The sequence below is a fragment of the Ochlerotatus camptorhynchus genome, unplaced genomic scaffold, assembly GCF_037179485.1.
Source record: "Ochlerotatus camptorhynchus isolate MF236.1 unplaced genomic scaffold, CSIRO-AGI_Acam_v1.1 ptg000268l, whole genome shotgun sequence".
Taxonomy (NCBI): Eukaryota; Metazoa; Arthropoda; class Insecta; order Diptera; family Culicidae; genus Ochlerotatus; species Ochlerotatus camptorhynchus.
The window spans coordinates 818477-833241 of NW_027040758.1; the positions used below are offsets into that span (position 1 = coordinate 818477).

Genomic DNA, 14765 nt, shown 5'->3' on the forward strand with positions numbered 1-14765 from the left:
AAATGCGCGGATGTTTTTTTGGAAGATCTCAGATCTTCTGATAAATTCTCGGAATTCTGGAAAGCTCTCAGAATTGCTGGGAAGTACTTGGATCTTCTAGAAAGTTTCTTAAAATTTCAAAGAAGATCTGATTATAGGATTTTTTGGAAAATTCTAGGAATTTCTGGGAAGTTATCGAATCTACTAGGAAATTCAAGGGTCTCCTGGGAAACTTTCGGAATTTATGGGACGTTCCGAGATCTAGAAGATCTAGATCTAGTAGTACTTGGCATTTGTGAGAAGTCACAGAACCTCTGGAAAGTTGTTGGATCTTCTGAGAAGTTCTAAAAACGTATGTGAAGTTCCCATAACTTCTGAGAAGTTACCGGAACTTCTAGAAAGTTCTCTAATATTTTTGGAATTTTGGAGAAGTTCTCCGATATTCTGAGAAATTCGCAAATCTTCTAAGAGGTTCTCGAATATTCTGGCAATCTTCCGGAAATTCTGGAAAACTTTCGGATTTGATGGGAAGTTCTCGGAATTTCGGTGAAGTTCTTGAATTTTTGGGTAATTTTCGGAATTTGTTGTAAATGCGCGGATTTTTTCAGATCTTCTGAGAAATACTCGGAATTCTGGAAAGCTCTCAGAATTGCTGGGAAATACTTGGATCTTCTAGAGAGTTTGTATAATTTCAGAGAAGAGTTCTAGGAATTTCTGGGAAGTTATCGGTTCTGCTAGAAAGTTCGAGGGTCTCCTGAGAAACTTAAGGAATTTCTGGGACGTTCCGAGATCTAGAAGATCTAGATCTAGTAGTACTTGGCATTTGTGAGAAGTACATAAAACTTCTGGGAAGTTGTTGGATCTTCTGAGAAGTTCTAAAAATGTATGTGAAGTTCCAAGAAGTTCTGAGTTTTTACCGGAACGTCTGGAAACTTCACAAATATTTTTGGAATTTTTGAGAAATTCTTCGATATTCTGGGAAATTTGCAAATCTTCTAAGAGGTTCTCGGATATTCTGGCAATCTTCCGAAAATTCTGGAAAGCTTTCGAAACTGATGGGAAGTTCTCGGAATTTCTGCGAAGTTGCTGAATCTTCTGAAAAGTTTATGGAACTTCTGGGAAGCTCTCCGAATGTTTGGGTAATTTTCGGAATTTGTTATAAATGCGTGTTTTTTTTTTTTGGGTAGATCTCAAATCTTCTGAGAAATTTTCGGAATTCTAGAAAGCTCTCAGAATTGCTGGGAAGTACTTGGATCTTCTAGGAAGTTTTTATAATTTCAGAGAAGTTCTGATTATAGAGTTTTTCGGCAAATTCTAGGAATTTTTGTGAAGTTATCGAATCTGCTAGGAAACTCGAGGGTCTCTTGGGAAACTCTCGAAATCTCTGGGACGATACGAGATGTAGAAGATCTAGATCTAGTAGCTCTTGGAATGTGTGAAAAGTACACAGAACTTATCTAATATTTCTGGCAAGCTTTCGGAAATTCTGGAAAGCTCTCGGAACTGATGGGATGTTCTCCCATCTTCTGGAGAAGTAATTGAATCTTCTGGAAAGCTTTCAGAATTTTTGGGAAGTTTTCGGGATTTGTTGTAAGTGCACGATTTTTTTTTTATTGAAGTTCTTGAATCTTCTGAGAAATTCTCTGAATTTATGGGTAGCTCTCGAAAATTCTGGAAAGCTCTAAGCATTGCTGGGAAGTACTTGGATCTTCTGGGAAATCCTAGAATTTTTGGGGAAGTTCTCAGATCTGCTAGGAATTTCGAGGGTCTCCTGGGAAGCTTAAGGAACTTCTGGGACGTTCCGAGATCTAGAAGACCTAGATCTAGTAGTACTTGGCATTTGTGAGAAGTACATAGAACTTCTGGGAAGTTGTTGGATCTTCTGAGAAATTCTAAAAATATATGTGAAGTTCCAAGAAGTTCTGAGTTTTTACCGGAACTTCTGGAAACTTCACAAATATTTTTGGAATTTTTGAGAAATTCTCCGATATCCTGCGAGATTCACAAATCTTCTAAGAGGTTGTCGGAATGTCTGGTAATCTTTCGAAAATTCTGGAATGCTTTCGAAACTGATGGGAAGTTCTCAGAAGTTCTTGAATCTTCTGAAAAGTTTATGGAACTTCTGGGAAGCTCTACGAATTTTTTGGTAATTTTCGGAATTGGTTGTAAATGCGCGGATTTTATTTTGGGAAGATCTCCGATCTTCTGTGAAATTCTCGGAATTCTGGAAAGCTCTCAGAATTGCTGGGAAGTACTTGGATCTTCTAGGAAGTTTTTATATTTTTAGAGAAGTTCTGATTATAGAGTTTTTCGGAAAGTTCTAAGAATTTCTGGGAAGTTATCGAATCTGCTAGGACATTCGAGGGTCTCTTGGGAAACCCTCCGAATTTCTGGGACGTTTCGAGATCTAGAAGATCTAGATCTAGTAGTTCTTGGAATTTGTGAAAAGTACACAGACTTCTGGTAGGTTGTTACGTTTTCTGTGAAGCTCTCGAAGTTGATGGGAAGTTCCCGGAACTTCTGTGCAGTTCCCAGAACTTCTGAGTAGCTACCGGAACTTCTGGAAAGTTCCTCCAATATTTCTGGCAAGCTTTCGAAAATTCTCGGAATTTCTGCGAAGTTCTTGAATCTTCTGAAAAGTTTATGGAACTTCAGGAAAGCTTTCAGAATTTTTGAGAATTTGTTGGGATTTGTTGTAAGTGCACGGATTTTTTTTTATTGAAGTTCTCCTATCTTCTGAGAAATTCTCCGAATTTATGGGTAGCTCTCGAAAATTCTGGAAAGCTCTAAGAATTGCTGGGAAGTACTTGGATCTTCTATGAAATTTTGGATTTTCTCAGAAGTTCTTCTGGAAAATCCTTGAATTGTTGGGGAAGTTCTCGGATCTGCTAGGAAGTTCTAGAGTCTCCTGGGAAACTGTCGAAATTTCTGGGACGTTCCGAGATCTAGAAGATCTAGATCTAGTAGTACTTGGAATTTGTGAGAAGTGCACAGAACTTCTGGGAAGTTGTTGGATCTTCTAAGAAGTTCTAAAAATTTCTGGTAAGTTCCCAGAACTTCTGAGTAGTTCTCTAATATATACTTCTGAAAAGTTCTCTAATATATTTGGAATTTTGGAGAAGTTCTCAGATGTTCAGATTGTGGGAAATTCACAAATCTTCTAAGAGGTTCTCGGAATTTCTGGGAAGTACTTGGATCTTCTAGGAAGTATTTAGAATTTCAGAGAAGTTCTGTTTATAATTTTTTTTGGAAAGCTCTAGGAATTTCTGGGACGTTCCGAGATCTAGAAGATCTCGATCTAGTACTACATGGAATTTGTGAGAAGTACCTAGATCTTCTGGGAAGTTGTTGGATCTTCTGTGAAGTTCTAGAAATTTCTGGGAAGTTCCCGGATTTTTTGTGCAGTTTCCAGAACTTCTGAGCAGTTACCGGAATTTATGGAAAGTTCTCTTATTTTTTTTGAATTTCTGAGAAGTTCTCAGATCTTCTGAGAAATTTGCAAACCTTCAAAGAGGTTGTTGGAATTTCTGGAAAGCTCTTGAAACTGACGGGAAGTTCTCGCATCTTCTGGGAACATTCTCGGAATTTCTGCGGAGTTCTTCAATCTTCTGAAAAGTTTATGGAACTTCTGGAAAGCTCTCAGAATTTTCGGGAAGCTTTCGGAATTTGTTGTAAATGCATAGATTTTGTTTTTGGAAAGATCTCAGACTCTCGGAACTTATGGGAAGCTCTCGAAAATTCTGGAAAGCTCTGGAGGACCTTCTAGGAAGTTTTTCGAATTTCTGAAAGTTGTTGTTTGATCTTCTGTGAAGTTCTCGAAATTTATGGGAAGTTCCCGGATAACTTCTCGGAATTTTCGAGAAATTTTCGAATTTTTTTTTTGAAGTTTTATCATTTTCTAGGAAGTTCTCCGAATTTGTATGAAGTACTTCTGGGACGGTCCGAGAATTATTTAACTATTCCTAGGTTTTCAAGGAAGTTCAGAGAACACCTTGACTATTCTTAAATGATCAGCGGAGTTTCGAGAGTTTCTTTTCTTGCCTTGATCTTCAGAGAATTTTTGAAAAAATAAGAAAAGTTCCGTGAGCTTCAGGGAAGTACCGTATAGTTGAGGAATGTTATGAAAACTTGAGGTAAGTTACGAAGACTACTGTGGAAATTTCCGTTAACTTCAGGGTCGTTCACGGAACTCTTAACGTGTTCAAATGCGACCAAGATTTTCAAAGATCTTAAATGTAGGTAAGCATTTCAAAAGGTCCTATCTGCATTGATCAATTATCTTCATTGACTTTCTCTTTCGTCAATAACTCAGCTGCAAAACCTTTCCCTGTTGTATTTGACGTTTTGGACGCTAGATAAGAACCTCTTTTATCAAACTATGTGGTAGAATTAACGCGAAATCTGTTTGCATAGCAGTGGTTATGAAAAGACAAATCGATCAAAGCAGATAGGACGATTTGAAATGTTCATCGAGAAATGGAGTTTTCTAGAGAGCTTCGAATACTTCTGGAAAATAATTGGTAATTTATAATTCCGAAAACTTTTGAAAGTTCAAGACATTTCTGGTAAGTTCTCAGGATATGTGATAAAGTTCTTGAATCATCCCGCAATTTTTAGAAGTTTCTTGTATTTTCTGCGAAATCCTCGAAATTTCTGGAAAGTTCTCGGATCTTCTGGAAATATTTAAAATTTAAATGTCTACATTTCTGGAAAGATCCACTGTCTTACCTGATTCATAACGAGTATCCGGAAAACATAAGCTGGTATAATTATGCATTGCAAATGCTATGTCAAATTAGACGAGGCCCGCGGGCACAAGTCAGGAAAGTCTTTCCAGGAATTTAGAAATTTAAATTTTAAATCTTTCCAGAAGATTCAAGAACCGTCCAGAAATTCCGTTTGGAGAATTTCACAGAAAATCCAAGAACTTCCCAAAAATTCCTAGATATTCCGAGAACTTCCCAGATATTCTGACAACTTACCAACAATATCTAAAACTTTGAAATTTTTCCCGAATTCTCGAAACTTAGAAAGTCCTGGAATTTCTGAGAAGTTCTAGCATCTTCCAGGAAGTGTTTGAATTTCAATTCTGGGAAAACCTTCTAACTTCTGAGAAGCTCTCACAATTTCTGAGAAGTACTCGGATCTAGTGGGAAGTTCTCGGAGCTTCTTGGACGAACTCAGAAAGTGTGGAAAGATCCCGGAAATTCCTAGTATCTAACATTCTGGGTCATTTCCGAAACTCCTGGGGGGGTCTAATATTGCAAAATTTCTGGGACGTTCTTTGAATTACAGTACTCGTTCGGTTTTGGCACGAGGTTCGATTTAAGCACCGTGCCAAAATGGAATGGATTAAAAAAAAATCGTATTTTTGCTTCTTGCGATTACAATTTTTGATATAAGACGCCTATGTCATAAAGATGGTCCAAAATCAACGAAACCATAAGTAAAATTTCAAAATAAAATCATTCGATTTTGGCAGCACTAAATTTTTGCATTTGTTGTCAAAATCGAACGGATACTGTATTGTAAACTGATTTGAACTTCTGAGAAGTTCTTGGGATTTAAAAAAAAATTACAATTCTTCTGCAAAGTTCCCAAAATTTCTGGAAAGTTCCCTGAACTTCTGAGAAGTTATTGGAATTTCTGTGAAATTCTGGGAAGTTCTCGGAATGTTTGAAATGGTCTCGGAATTTCAGGAAAATTTAAAGATCTTGAGAGGAGCTTCTGGGAAGCTCACAGAAATTGTGGGAAGTTCTCGAATGCTCTTCGAAGTGCACGAATCTAGTAAGAGGGGGGGGCAGTTCTCGGAATTTTTAGGAATTTCTTAGTATTTCTAGTAAGCTCTCGGATCTTCTGGGAAATTCGCCAGTGTTCTAAGAGGTTCTCTAAACTTTTGGCAAGCTTCCGGAAATTCTGGAACACTCTCGGAAATGATGGGAAGATTTCGATTTTTTGGGAAGCTCGGGCATCTTCTGGGGAAGTTCTCGGAATTTTTTACGAAGTTCTTGAGGAAGCTCTCTAAATAAATGAAATTCGCTGGTATTCTAGGAAATTCTCGGTATGTTTGAAAGGTATCGGAATTTCTGGAAAATTCAAGGATCTTGAAAGGAACTTTTGGGAAGCTCACAGAAATTGTGGGAAGTTCTCGGATGCTCTTCGAAGTGCACAAATCTAGTAAGAATCTGGGCAGTTCTCGGAATTTTTTAGGAAGTCCTTAGAATTGCTAGTAAGTTCTCGGATCTTGTGGGAAATTCGCAAATGTTCTAGGAGGTTCTCCAAACTTTTGGCAAGCATTCGGAAATTCTGGAACACTCTCGGAACTGATGGGAAGTTTGCGAAATTCTTGGGAAGCTCGCGCATTTTCTGGGGAAGTTCTTGGAATTTCTTCGAAGTTCTTGAATCTTCTGAAAAGTTTATGGAACTCTCCGAATTTTCGGGAAGTTTTCGGAATTTGTTGGAAATGCGCAGATTTTTTTTTGCGAAGATCTCAGATCTTCTGAGAAATTCTCGGAACTTATGGGAAGCTATAAAAATTCTGAAAAACTCCCAGAATTACTGGGAAGTACTTGGATCTTCTAGGATTTTTTTGGAATTTCTGAGAAGTTCTGAGATCTTCTGGGAAATACTCGAATGTTTGGGGAAGTTCTCGGATCTGCTAGGAAGTTCTAGAGTCTCCTGGGAAACTCTCGGAATTTCCAGGACGTTCCAAAGATCTAGTAGTACTTGTGGAATTTAAGAGAAGTACACAGAATTTCTGAGAAGTTGTTGTATCTTCTGTGAAGTTCTCGAAATTTATGGTAAGTCCCCGGAACTTCTGTGCAGTTCCCAGAACTTCTGAGTAGTTACCGGAACTTCTGGAAAGTTCTGGAATTTTTAAGAAGTTCTAGATAGATCTGGAATTAGTGCGTAACAGCTTTTGTAAACAATGACTTCTATCGATGATTTCTAGGAATTCAAGGCACGCCCACGGAAACCAACATAACCATCGGATAGGGAAAGTCTTTCCCTACGCGATGAAGACGTTGGTTTGCGTGCTCAAGCATTTAATTTCAAGAAATCATCAAGAGAAGTCATTGCTTACAAAAGCTGTTAGGCCTCAATTCCAGCTCTATCTAGAGTTTTCGGATATTCTGGGACATTTGCAAAACTTCTAAGAGGTTCTCGAAATTTCTGACAACCGTTCGGAAATTCTGGAACACTCTCGGAACTGAAATTTTTCGAAAGCTCGCTCATCTTCTAGGGAAGTTCTCAGAATTTCTACGAACTTCTTCAATCTTCTGAATTCTTATGGAACTTCTGGAAAGCTCTCCGAATTTTTGGGAAGTTTTCGGAATTAGTTGGAAATGCACGAATTTTTTTGGGAAGATCTCAGATCTTCTGAGAAATTATCGGAACTTATGGGAAGCTCTCGAAAATTCTGGAAAGCTCTCCGATTTGCTAGGAAGTTCTGAGAAGTTCTGAGATCTTCTGGGAAATACTCGAATGTTTGGGGAAGTTCTCGGATCTGCTATGAAGTTCGAGAGTCTTCTGGGAAACTCTCGGAATTACCGGGACGTTCCGAGATCTAGAAGAATTTAAGAGGAGTACACAGAACTTCTGGGAAGTTGTTGGTTCATCTGTGATGTTCTCGAAATTTATGGTAAGTCTGTGAACTTCTCAGTAGTTACCGGAACTTCTGGAAAATTTTGGAAATTTTTAATTAGTTTTCACATATTCTGGGACATTTGCAAATCTTCTAAAAGATTCTCGAAATTTCTGACAATCGTTCGGAAATTCTGAAACACTTTCGGAACTAAAATTTTTGGAAAGCTATCGTATCTTTTAGGGATCCCAAGTAACATTGCAGGTTTTATCGCGGTTTTATAGCATTCTTCAAGTCTAAATCATAGTCTACAGAACCCTCATAAAACCAAAATTGTTACTTGGTATGTTCTCGGAATTTCTGTGAAGTTCTTGAATCTTCTGGAAAGTTTTTTTGAACTTCTGGAAAGCTGTCGGAGTTTTTGGGAAGTTATCGAAATTAGTTGGAAATGCTCAGATTTTTTTTGCGAAGATCTCACATCTTCTGAGAAATTCTCGGAACTTATGGGAAGCTCTAAAAAATTCTGAAAAACTCCCAGAATTACTGGGTATTTGGATCTTCTAGGAAATTTTTGGAATTTCTGAGAAGTTCTGAGATCTTCTGGGAAATACTCGAATGTTTGCGGAAGTTCGAGAGTCCTCTGGGAAACTCTCGGAATTTCCGGGACGTTCCGAGATCTAGAAGATCTAGATCTAGTAATACTTGGAATGTAAGAGAAGTACACAGAACTTTTGGGAAGTTGTTGGATCTTCTGTGAAGTTCTCAAAATGTATGGTAAGTCCCCGGAACTTCTGTGCAGTTCTCAGAACTTCTGAGTAGTTACCGGAACTTCTGGAAAGTTTTGGAATTTCTAGTAAATTCTGGGAAATTCGCAAATCTTCTAAGAGATTCTCGAAATTTCTGACAATCGTTCGGAAGTTCTGGAGCACTCTCGGAACTGATGGGAAGTTTTCGAAATTTTTGGGAAGCTCACGCATCTTCTGGGGATGTTCTCGGAACTTATGTGAAACTCTTGAATATTCTGAAAAGCTTTTTGAAACTTCTGGAAAGCTCTCGGAATTTTTGGGAAGTTTTCGAAATTTGTTGGAAATGTTCGGATTTTTTTGGGATTTTCTCAGATCTTCTGAGAAGTGCTCGGAACTTATGGAAAGCTTTCAAAAATTCTGGAAAGCTGTCAGCTTTGCTGGGAAGTAGTTGGATCTTCTAGGAAAATTTTTAGAATTTCTAGAGAAGTTCTGATGATAGGATTTTTTGGAAAGTTCTTGGAGTTTCTGGGAAGTTATCGGATCTGCTAGAAAGTTCGAGGGTCTCCTGGGGGTTCCCGAGACTTTTGTGAAATTTCCAGAACTTCTGAGTAGTTACCGGAACTTCTAGAAAGTGCTCTAATATTTTTGGAACTTTTGAGAAATTCTCCGGTATTCTGGGAAATTCCCAAATCTTCTAAAAGGCTCTCGGAATTTCTGGAAATCTTCCGGAAATTCTGGAAAGCTTTCGGAACTGATGGGAAGTTCTCGGAATTTGTGCGAAGTTGTTGAATCTTCTGAAAAGTTTATGGAACTTCTGGGAAGCTCTTCGAATTTGTGGGTAATTTTCGGAATTTTTACTAAATGCGCGGATGTTTTTTTGGAAGATCTCAGATCTTCTGATAAATTCTCGGAATTCTGGAAAGCTCTCAGAATTGCTGGGAAGTACTTGGATCTTCTAGAAAGTTTCTTAAAATTTCAAAGAAGATCTGATTATAGGATTTTTTGGAAAATTCTAGGAATTTCTGGGAAGTTATCGAATCTACTAGGAAATTCAAGGGTCTCCTGGAAAACTTTCGGAATTTATGGGACGTTCCGAGATCTAGAAGATCTAGATCTAGTAGTACTTGGCATTTGTGAGAAGTCACAGAACCTCTGGAAAGTTGTTGGATCTTCTGAGAAGTTCTAAAAACGTATGTGAAGTTCCCATAACTTCTGAGAAGTTACCGGAACTTCTAGAAAGTTCTCTAATATTTTGGAATTTTGGAGAAGTTCTCCGATATTCTGGGAAATTCGCAAATCTTCTAAGAGGTTCTCGAATATTCTGGAAATCTTCCGGAAATTCTGGAAAACTTTCGGAACTGATGGGAAGTTCTCGGAATTTCGGTAAAGTTCTTGAATTTTTGGGTAATTTTCGGAATTTGTTGTAAATGCGCGGATTTTTTGGGGAAGATCTCAGATCTTCTGAGAAATTCTCGGAATTCTGGAAAGCTCTCAGAATTTCTGGGAAATACTTGGATCTTCTAGAGAGTTTGTATAATTTCAGAGAAGAGTTCTAGGAATTTCTGGGAAGTTATCTAGTAGTACTTGGCATTTGTGAGAAGTACACAGAACTTCTGGGAAGTTGTTAGATCTTCTGAAAAGTTCTAAAAATGTATGCGGAGTTCCAAGATGTTCTGAGTAGTTACCGGAACTTCTAGAAAGTTCTCTAATATTTTTTGGAATTTTTGAGAAATTCTCCGATATTCTGGGAAATTTGCAAATCTTCTAAGAGGTTCTTGGAATTTCTGGCGATATTCCGGAAATTCTGGAAAGCTTACGATTGAAAGTTCTCGAAGTTTCTGCGAAGTTATTGAATCTTCTGAAAAGTTTATAGAACTTCTGAGAAGCTCTCCGAATTTTTGGGTAAATTTCGGAATTTGTTGTAAATGACCGTTTTTTTTTGGAAGATCTCAGATCTTCTGAGAAAATCACGGAATTCCAGAAAGCTCTCAGAGTTGCTGGGAAGTATTTGATCTTCTAGGAAGTTTTTATAATTTCGGAGAAGTTCTGATTATAGGGTTTTTCGGAAATTTCTAGGAACTTTTGGGGAGTTATCGAATCTTCTAGGAAATTCGAGGGTCTCCTGGGAAACTGTCGGAATTTCTGGGACGTTCCGAGATGTAGAAGATTTAGATCTAGTAGTACTTGGAATTTGTGAGAAGTATACAGAACTTTTGGAAAGGTGTTGGATCTTCTGAGAAGTTCTAAAAATTTATGGGAAGTTCCAAGATGTTCTGAGTATTTACCGAAACTTCAGGAATGTTCTCTAATATTTTTGGAATTTTTGAGAAATTCTCCGATATTCTGGGAAAACCGCAAATCTTCTAAAAGGTTCTCGGAACTTCTGGAAAGCTTTCGGAACTGATGGGAAGTTCTCGGAATTTCTGCGAAGTTCTTGAATATTCTGAAAAAATTATGGAACTTCTGGGAAGCTCATCCAATTTTTAGGTAATGTTCGGAATTTGTTGTTAATGCGCGGAGACATTCTCGGAATTCTAAAAAGCTCTCAAATTTGCTGGGAAGTACTTGGATCTTCTAGGAAGTTCTAGGAATTTCTGGGAAGTTATCGGATTTGCTTCTGTGCAGTTCCCAGAACTTCTGAGTAGTCACCGGAACTTCTGGAAAGTTCTCTAATATTTTTGGAATTTTTGAGAAGTTCTCCGATATTCTGGGAAATTTGTAAATCTTCTTAAAGGTTCTCGGAATTTCTGGCAATCTTCCGGAAATTCTGGAAAGCTTTCGAAACTGATGGGAAGTTCTCAGAATTTCCGCGAAGTTCTTGAATCTTCTGAAAAGTTTATGGAACTTCTGGGAAGCTCTCCGAATTTTTGGTTAATTTTCGGAATTTTTTGTAAATGCGCGGTTTTTTTTTTGGGTAGATCTCTGATCTCTTAGAAATTCTCGGAATTCTGGAAAGCTCTCAGCATTGCTGGGAAGTACTTGATCTTCTAGGAAGTTTGATATTTTCATAGAAGTTCTGATTATAGGGTTTTTCGTAAAGTTCTAGGAATTTCTGTGAAGTTATCGAATCTGCTAGGAAATTCGAGGGTCTCCTGGATAACTCTCGGAATTTTTGGGACGTTCTGAGATCTAGAAGATCTAGATCTAGTAGTACTTGGCATTTGTGAAAAGTACACAGGGCTTCTGGGAAGTTGTTACTTCTTCTGTGAAGCTCTCGAAGTTGATGGGAAGTTCCCGGAACTTCTGAGTAGTTGCGGAACTTCTGGAAAGCTCTCTAATATTTCTGGCAAGCTTTCGGAAAGTCTGGAAAGCTCGCGGAACTGATGCGATATTCTCCCATCTTCTGGAAAAGTTCTAGGAATTTCTGCGAAGTTCTTGAATCTTCTGAAAAGTTTTTTGGAACTTCTGGAAAGCTCTTAGAATTTTTGGGGAGGTTTCGGGATTTATTGTAAGTGCACGGATTTTTTTTTTATTGAAGTTCTCCTATCTTCTGAGAAATTTTCTGAATTTATGGGTAGCTCTCGAAAATTCTGGAAAGCTCTAACAATTGTTGGGACGTACTTAGATCTTCTATGAAGTTTTGGAATTTCTGAGGAATTCTGACATCTTTTGGGGAGGTTCTCGGATCTGCTAGGAAGTTCTACAGTCTCCTGGGAAACTCTCGGAATTTCTGGGACGTCCTGATATCTAGAAGATCTAGATCTAGTAGTACTTGGAATTTGTGAGAAGTACACAGAACTTCTGGGAAGTTGTTGGATCTTCTGAGAAGTTCTAAAAATTGATGGGATGTTCCCAGAACTTCTGAGTACTTGACGGAACTTCTGGAAAGTTCTTTAATATATTTGGAATTTTGGAGAAGTTCTCAGATATTGTGGAAAATTCGCAAATCTTCTAAGAGGTTCTCGGAATTTCTGGAACGCTCTCGAAACTGATGGGAAGTTTTTGAATTTTTTGGGAAGTTGTCGCATCTTCTGGCGTAGTTCTCAGAATTGCTGGGAAGTACTTGGATCTTCTTGCAAGTTTTTAGAATTTAAGAGAAGTTCTGATTATAGGATTTTTGGGAAAGTTCTAGGAAATTCTGGGAAGTTATCGGATCTGCTAGAAAGTTCCAGTATCTCCTGGGACGTTCCGAGATCTAGAAGATCTAGATCTAGTAGTACATGGAATTTGTGAAAAGTACATATCACTTATCGAAAGTTATTGGATCTTCTGTGAAGTTCTAGAAATTTCTGGAAAGTTCCCGGATTTTTTCTGCAGTTTTCAGAACTTCTGAGCAGTTACCAGAATTTCTGGAAAGTTCTCTTATTTTTTTTTTGAATTTCTGAGAAGTTCTTAGATCTTCTGGGAAATTTGCAAACCTTCGAAGAGGTTGTCGGAATTTCTGGAAAGCTCTTGAAACTGACGGGAAGTTCTCGCATCTTCTGGAAAAGTTCTCCGAATTTCTGCGGAGTTCTTCAATCTTCCGAAAAGAGTATGGAACTTCTGGAAAGCTCTCGGAATTTTCGGGAAGCTTTCGGAATTTGTTGTAAATGCATAGATTTTGTTTTTGGAAAGATCTCAGACTCTCGGAACTTATGGGAAGCTCTCGAAAATTCTGGAAAGCTATGGAAGACCTTCTAGGAAGTTTTTCGAATTTCTGAAAGTTGTTGTTTGATCTTCTGTGAAGTTTTCGAAATTTATGGGAAATCCCCGGAACTTCTGAGTAGTTACCAGAACTTCTGGAAAGTTCTCTATTTTTTACCTTTTGAGAACTTTTAGGACTTTCTGGGTTCTAGGATTTTTAGAAAAGATCTCGGAAATTGTGAGATCTCTCGAAAATTCTGATAACTTCTCGGAATTTTCGAGAAATTTTCGATTTTTTTTTGAACTTTTATCATTTTCTAGGAAGTTCTCGGAATTTGTATGAAGTACTTCTGGGACGGTCCGAGAAATATTTAACTATTCCTAGGTTTTCAAGGAAGTTCAGAGAACACCTTGACTATTCTTAGATGATCAGCGGAGTTTCGAGAGTTTCTTTTCTTGCCTTGATCTTCAGAGAATTTTTGAAAAAATAAGAAAAGTTCCGTGAGCTTCAGGGAAGTACCGTATAGTTGAGGAATGTTAAGAAAACTTCAGGGTCGTTCACGGAACTCTTAAAGTGTTCAAATGCGACCAAGATTTTCAAAGATCTTAAATGTAGGTTTTTAAAAAAGTCAATCAAACCAGAACGCAACAGTTGCCATATTAAAATTTCGGTCTAAACCATCAGCGTCTAGTAGGACGAAAAATTTTCTACGAAGGAATGAAGCAAATGTGCTTCTTATGCAAAGAAGTTAATACAACTGTTCCAGTACAAAACTAAAAAAAAAAACAAACACCACTCACCTTGTCCCGCCTTTCTCTCTCCCCTCCATTAGGCATTCATCATCGCGTTCTCGTCCAACTTCATCCCCCGGCTGGTGTACATGTACGTCGTCAGCGCGGACAAAACCGACCGAGGTTACCTGAACCACACCCTGGCGTACTTCAACGTGAGCGACTTCGAGCCCGGTGCCGCACCGATCGCGTCCAAATTCGACAACGTCACCATCTGTCGCTACCACGAGTACCGGAATCCGCCGGGAGCCGACCGTCCCTACAAGCGTCCTCTGATCTACTGGCACATCCTGGCGATCCGGCTGGCCTTCGTCGTCATCTACCAGAACGTGGTCAGTTTCGTGCAGATCGTGGTGGCATGGGCCATCCCGGACACGCCCGGCCGTCTACAGGATCAGATCAAACGGGAACAGTATATGACCAACGAGTTCATCATCCAGCAGGAGAAGCAGAAGACGCGGCAACGGAAGTGCGGTGACACGCTGAAACGACGAAACGGATCGTTGGTTAAACGGCAGAGCAGCCTGGACGAGTACGGCACCACGGTTAGCCTGACGGAAGACGAAGGCTGCGACGATGAGAATTTCGTCCGGAGAAGGCCCGCCCCGAATGGAGGAACGAACGACCCATTCAATCACAGCCGCTTCCAGGAGTGCGAGATTGTCACGTCGCGGGTTTAGCAGTTACCTAGAATAAGTTGAACTTTTCTATTTTCGAACTATCTACAAAACACAACAGAAGAAGAGGACCTACTGATATGCCTTTTTCATTATTTTGATGTCGTGTCGTTTCGTTTTGCGAAGCTTTACCACTTGGAAGAAGGAATGCCAATTTCGCGCAAAACCCGAACTATATTACCTAGTGTTAGGAAGAACAATTTTATAAGGATAAACAAAATCATACTGCATGAACAAACAAAGGAGCAAACATACAAACAGCACTTATTTATTACTAGGAAAAGCCAACCAATAAATAATATTTTCAATTTTACATTCTCGAAATGCTGCTTGTGGCTTGTGGACTATTTTCCTAGAGTTAAAGAAATCTGATCCCACTTCCTCGGGCATGCAGTCACGTTTTTTCAGCGCTTAATGGTAATT

General features: G+C 38.7%; 1 protein-coding gene across 4 annotated transcripts in view; it reads left to right on the top strand.

The window, feature by feature from the left end:
• The window catches only part of LOC135705511 (anoctamin-5), an 85478-nt gene extending 70812 nt beyond the window's left edge, over nucleotides 1-14666 (top strand). For all 4 annotated transcript variants that reach the window (XM_065227279.1, XM_065227278.1, XM_065227280.1 and 1 more), the window contains one exon: nucleotides 13707-14666. In XM_065227279.1, coding sequence (XP_065083351.1) covers nucleotides 13707-14345 — 639 coding nt within the window. In that variant the 3' untranslated portion in view covers nucleotides 14346-14666. The remainder of the gene's footprint in view (nucleotides 1-13706) is intronic.
• Nucleotides 14667-14765: the final 99 nt, after the last annotated feature.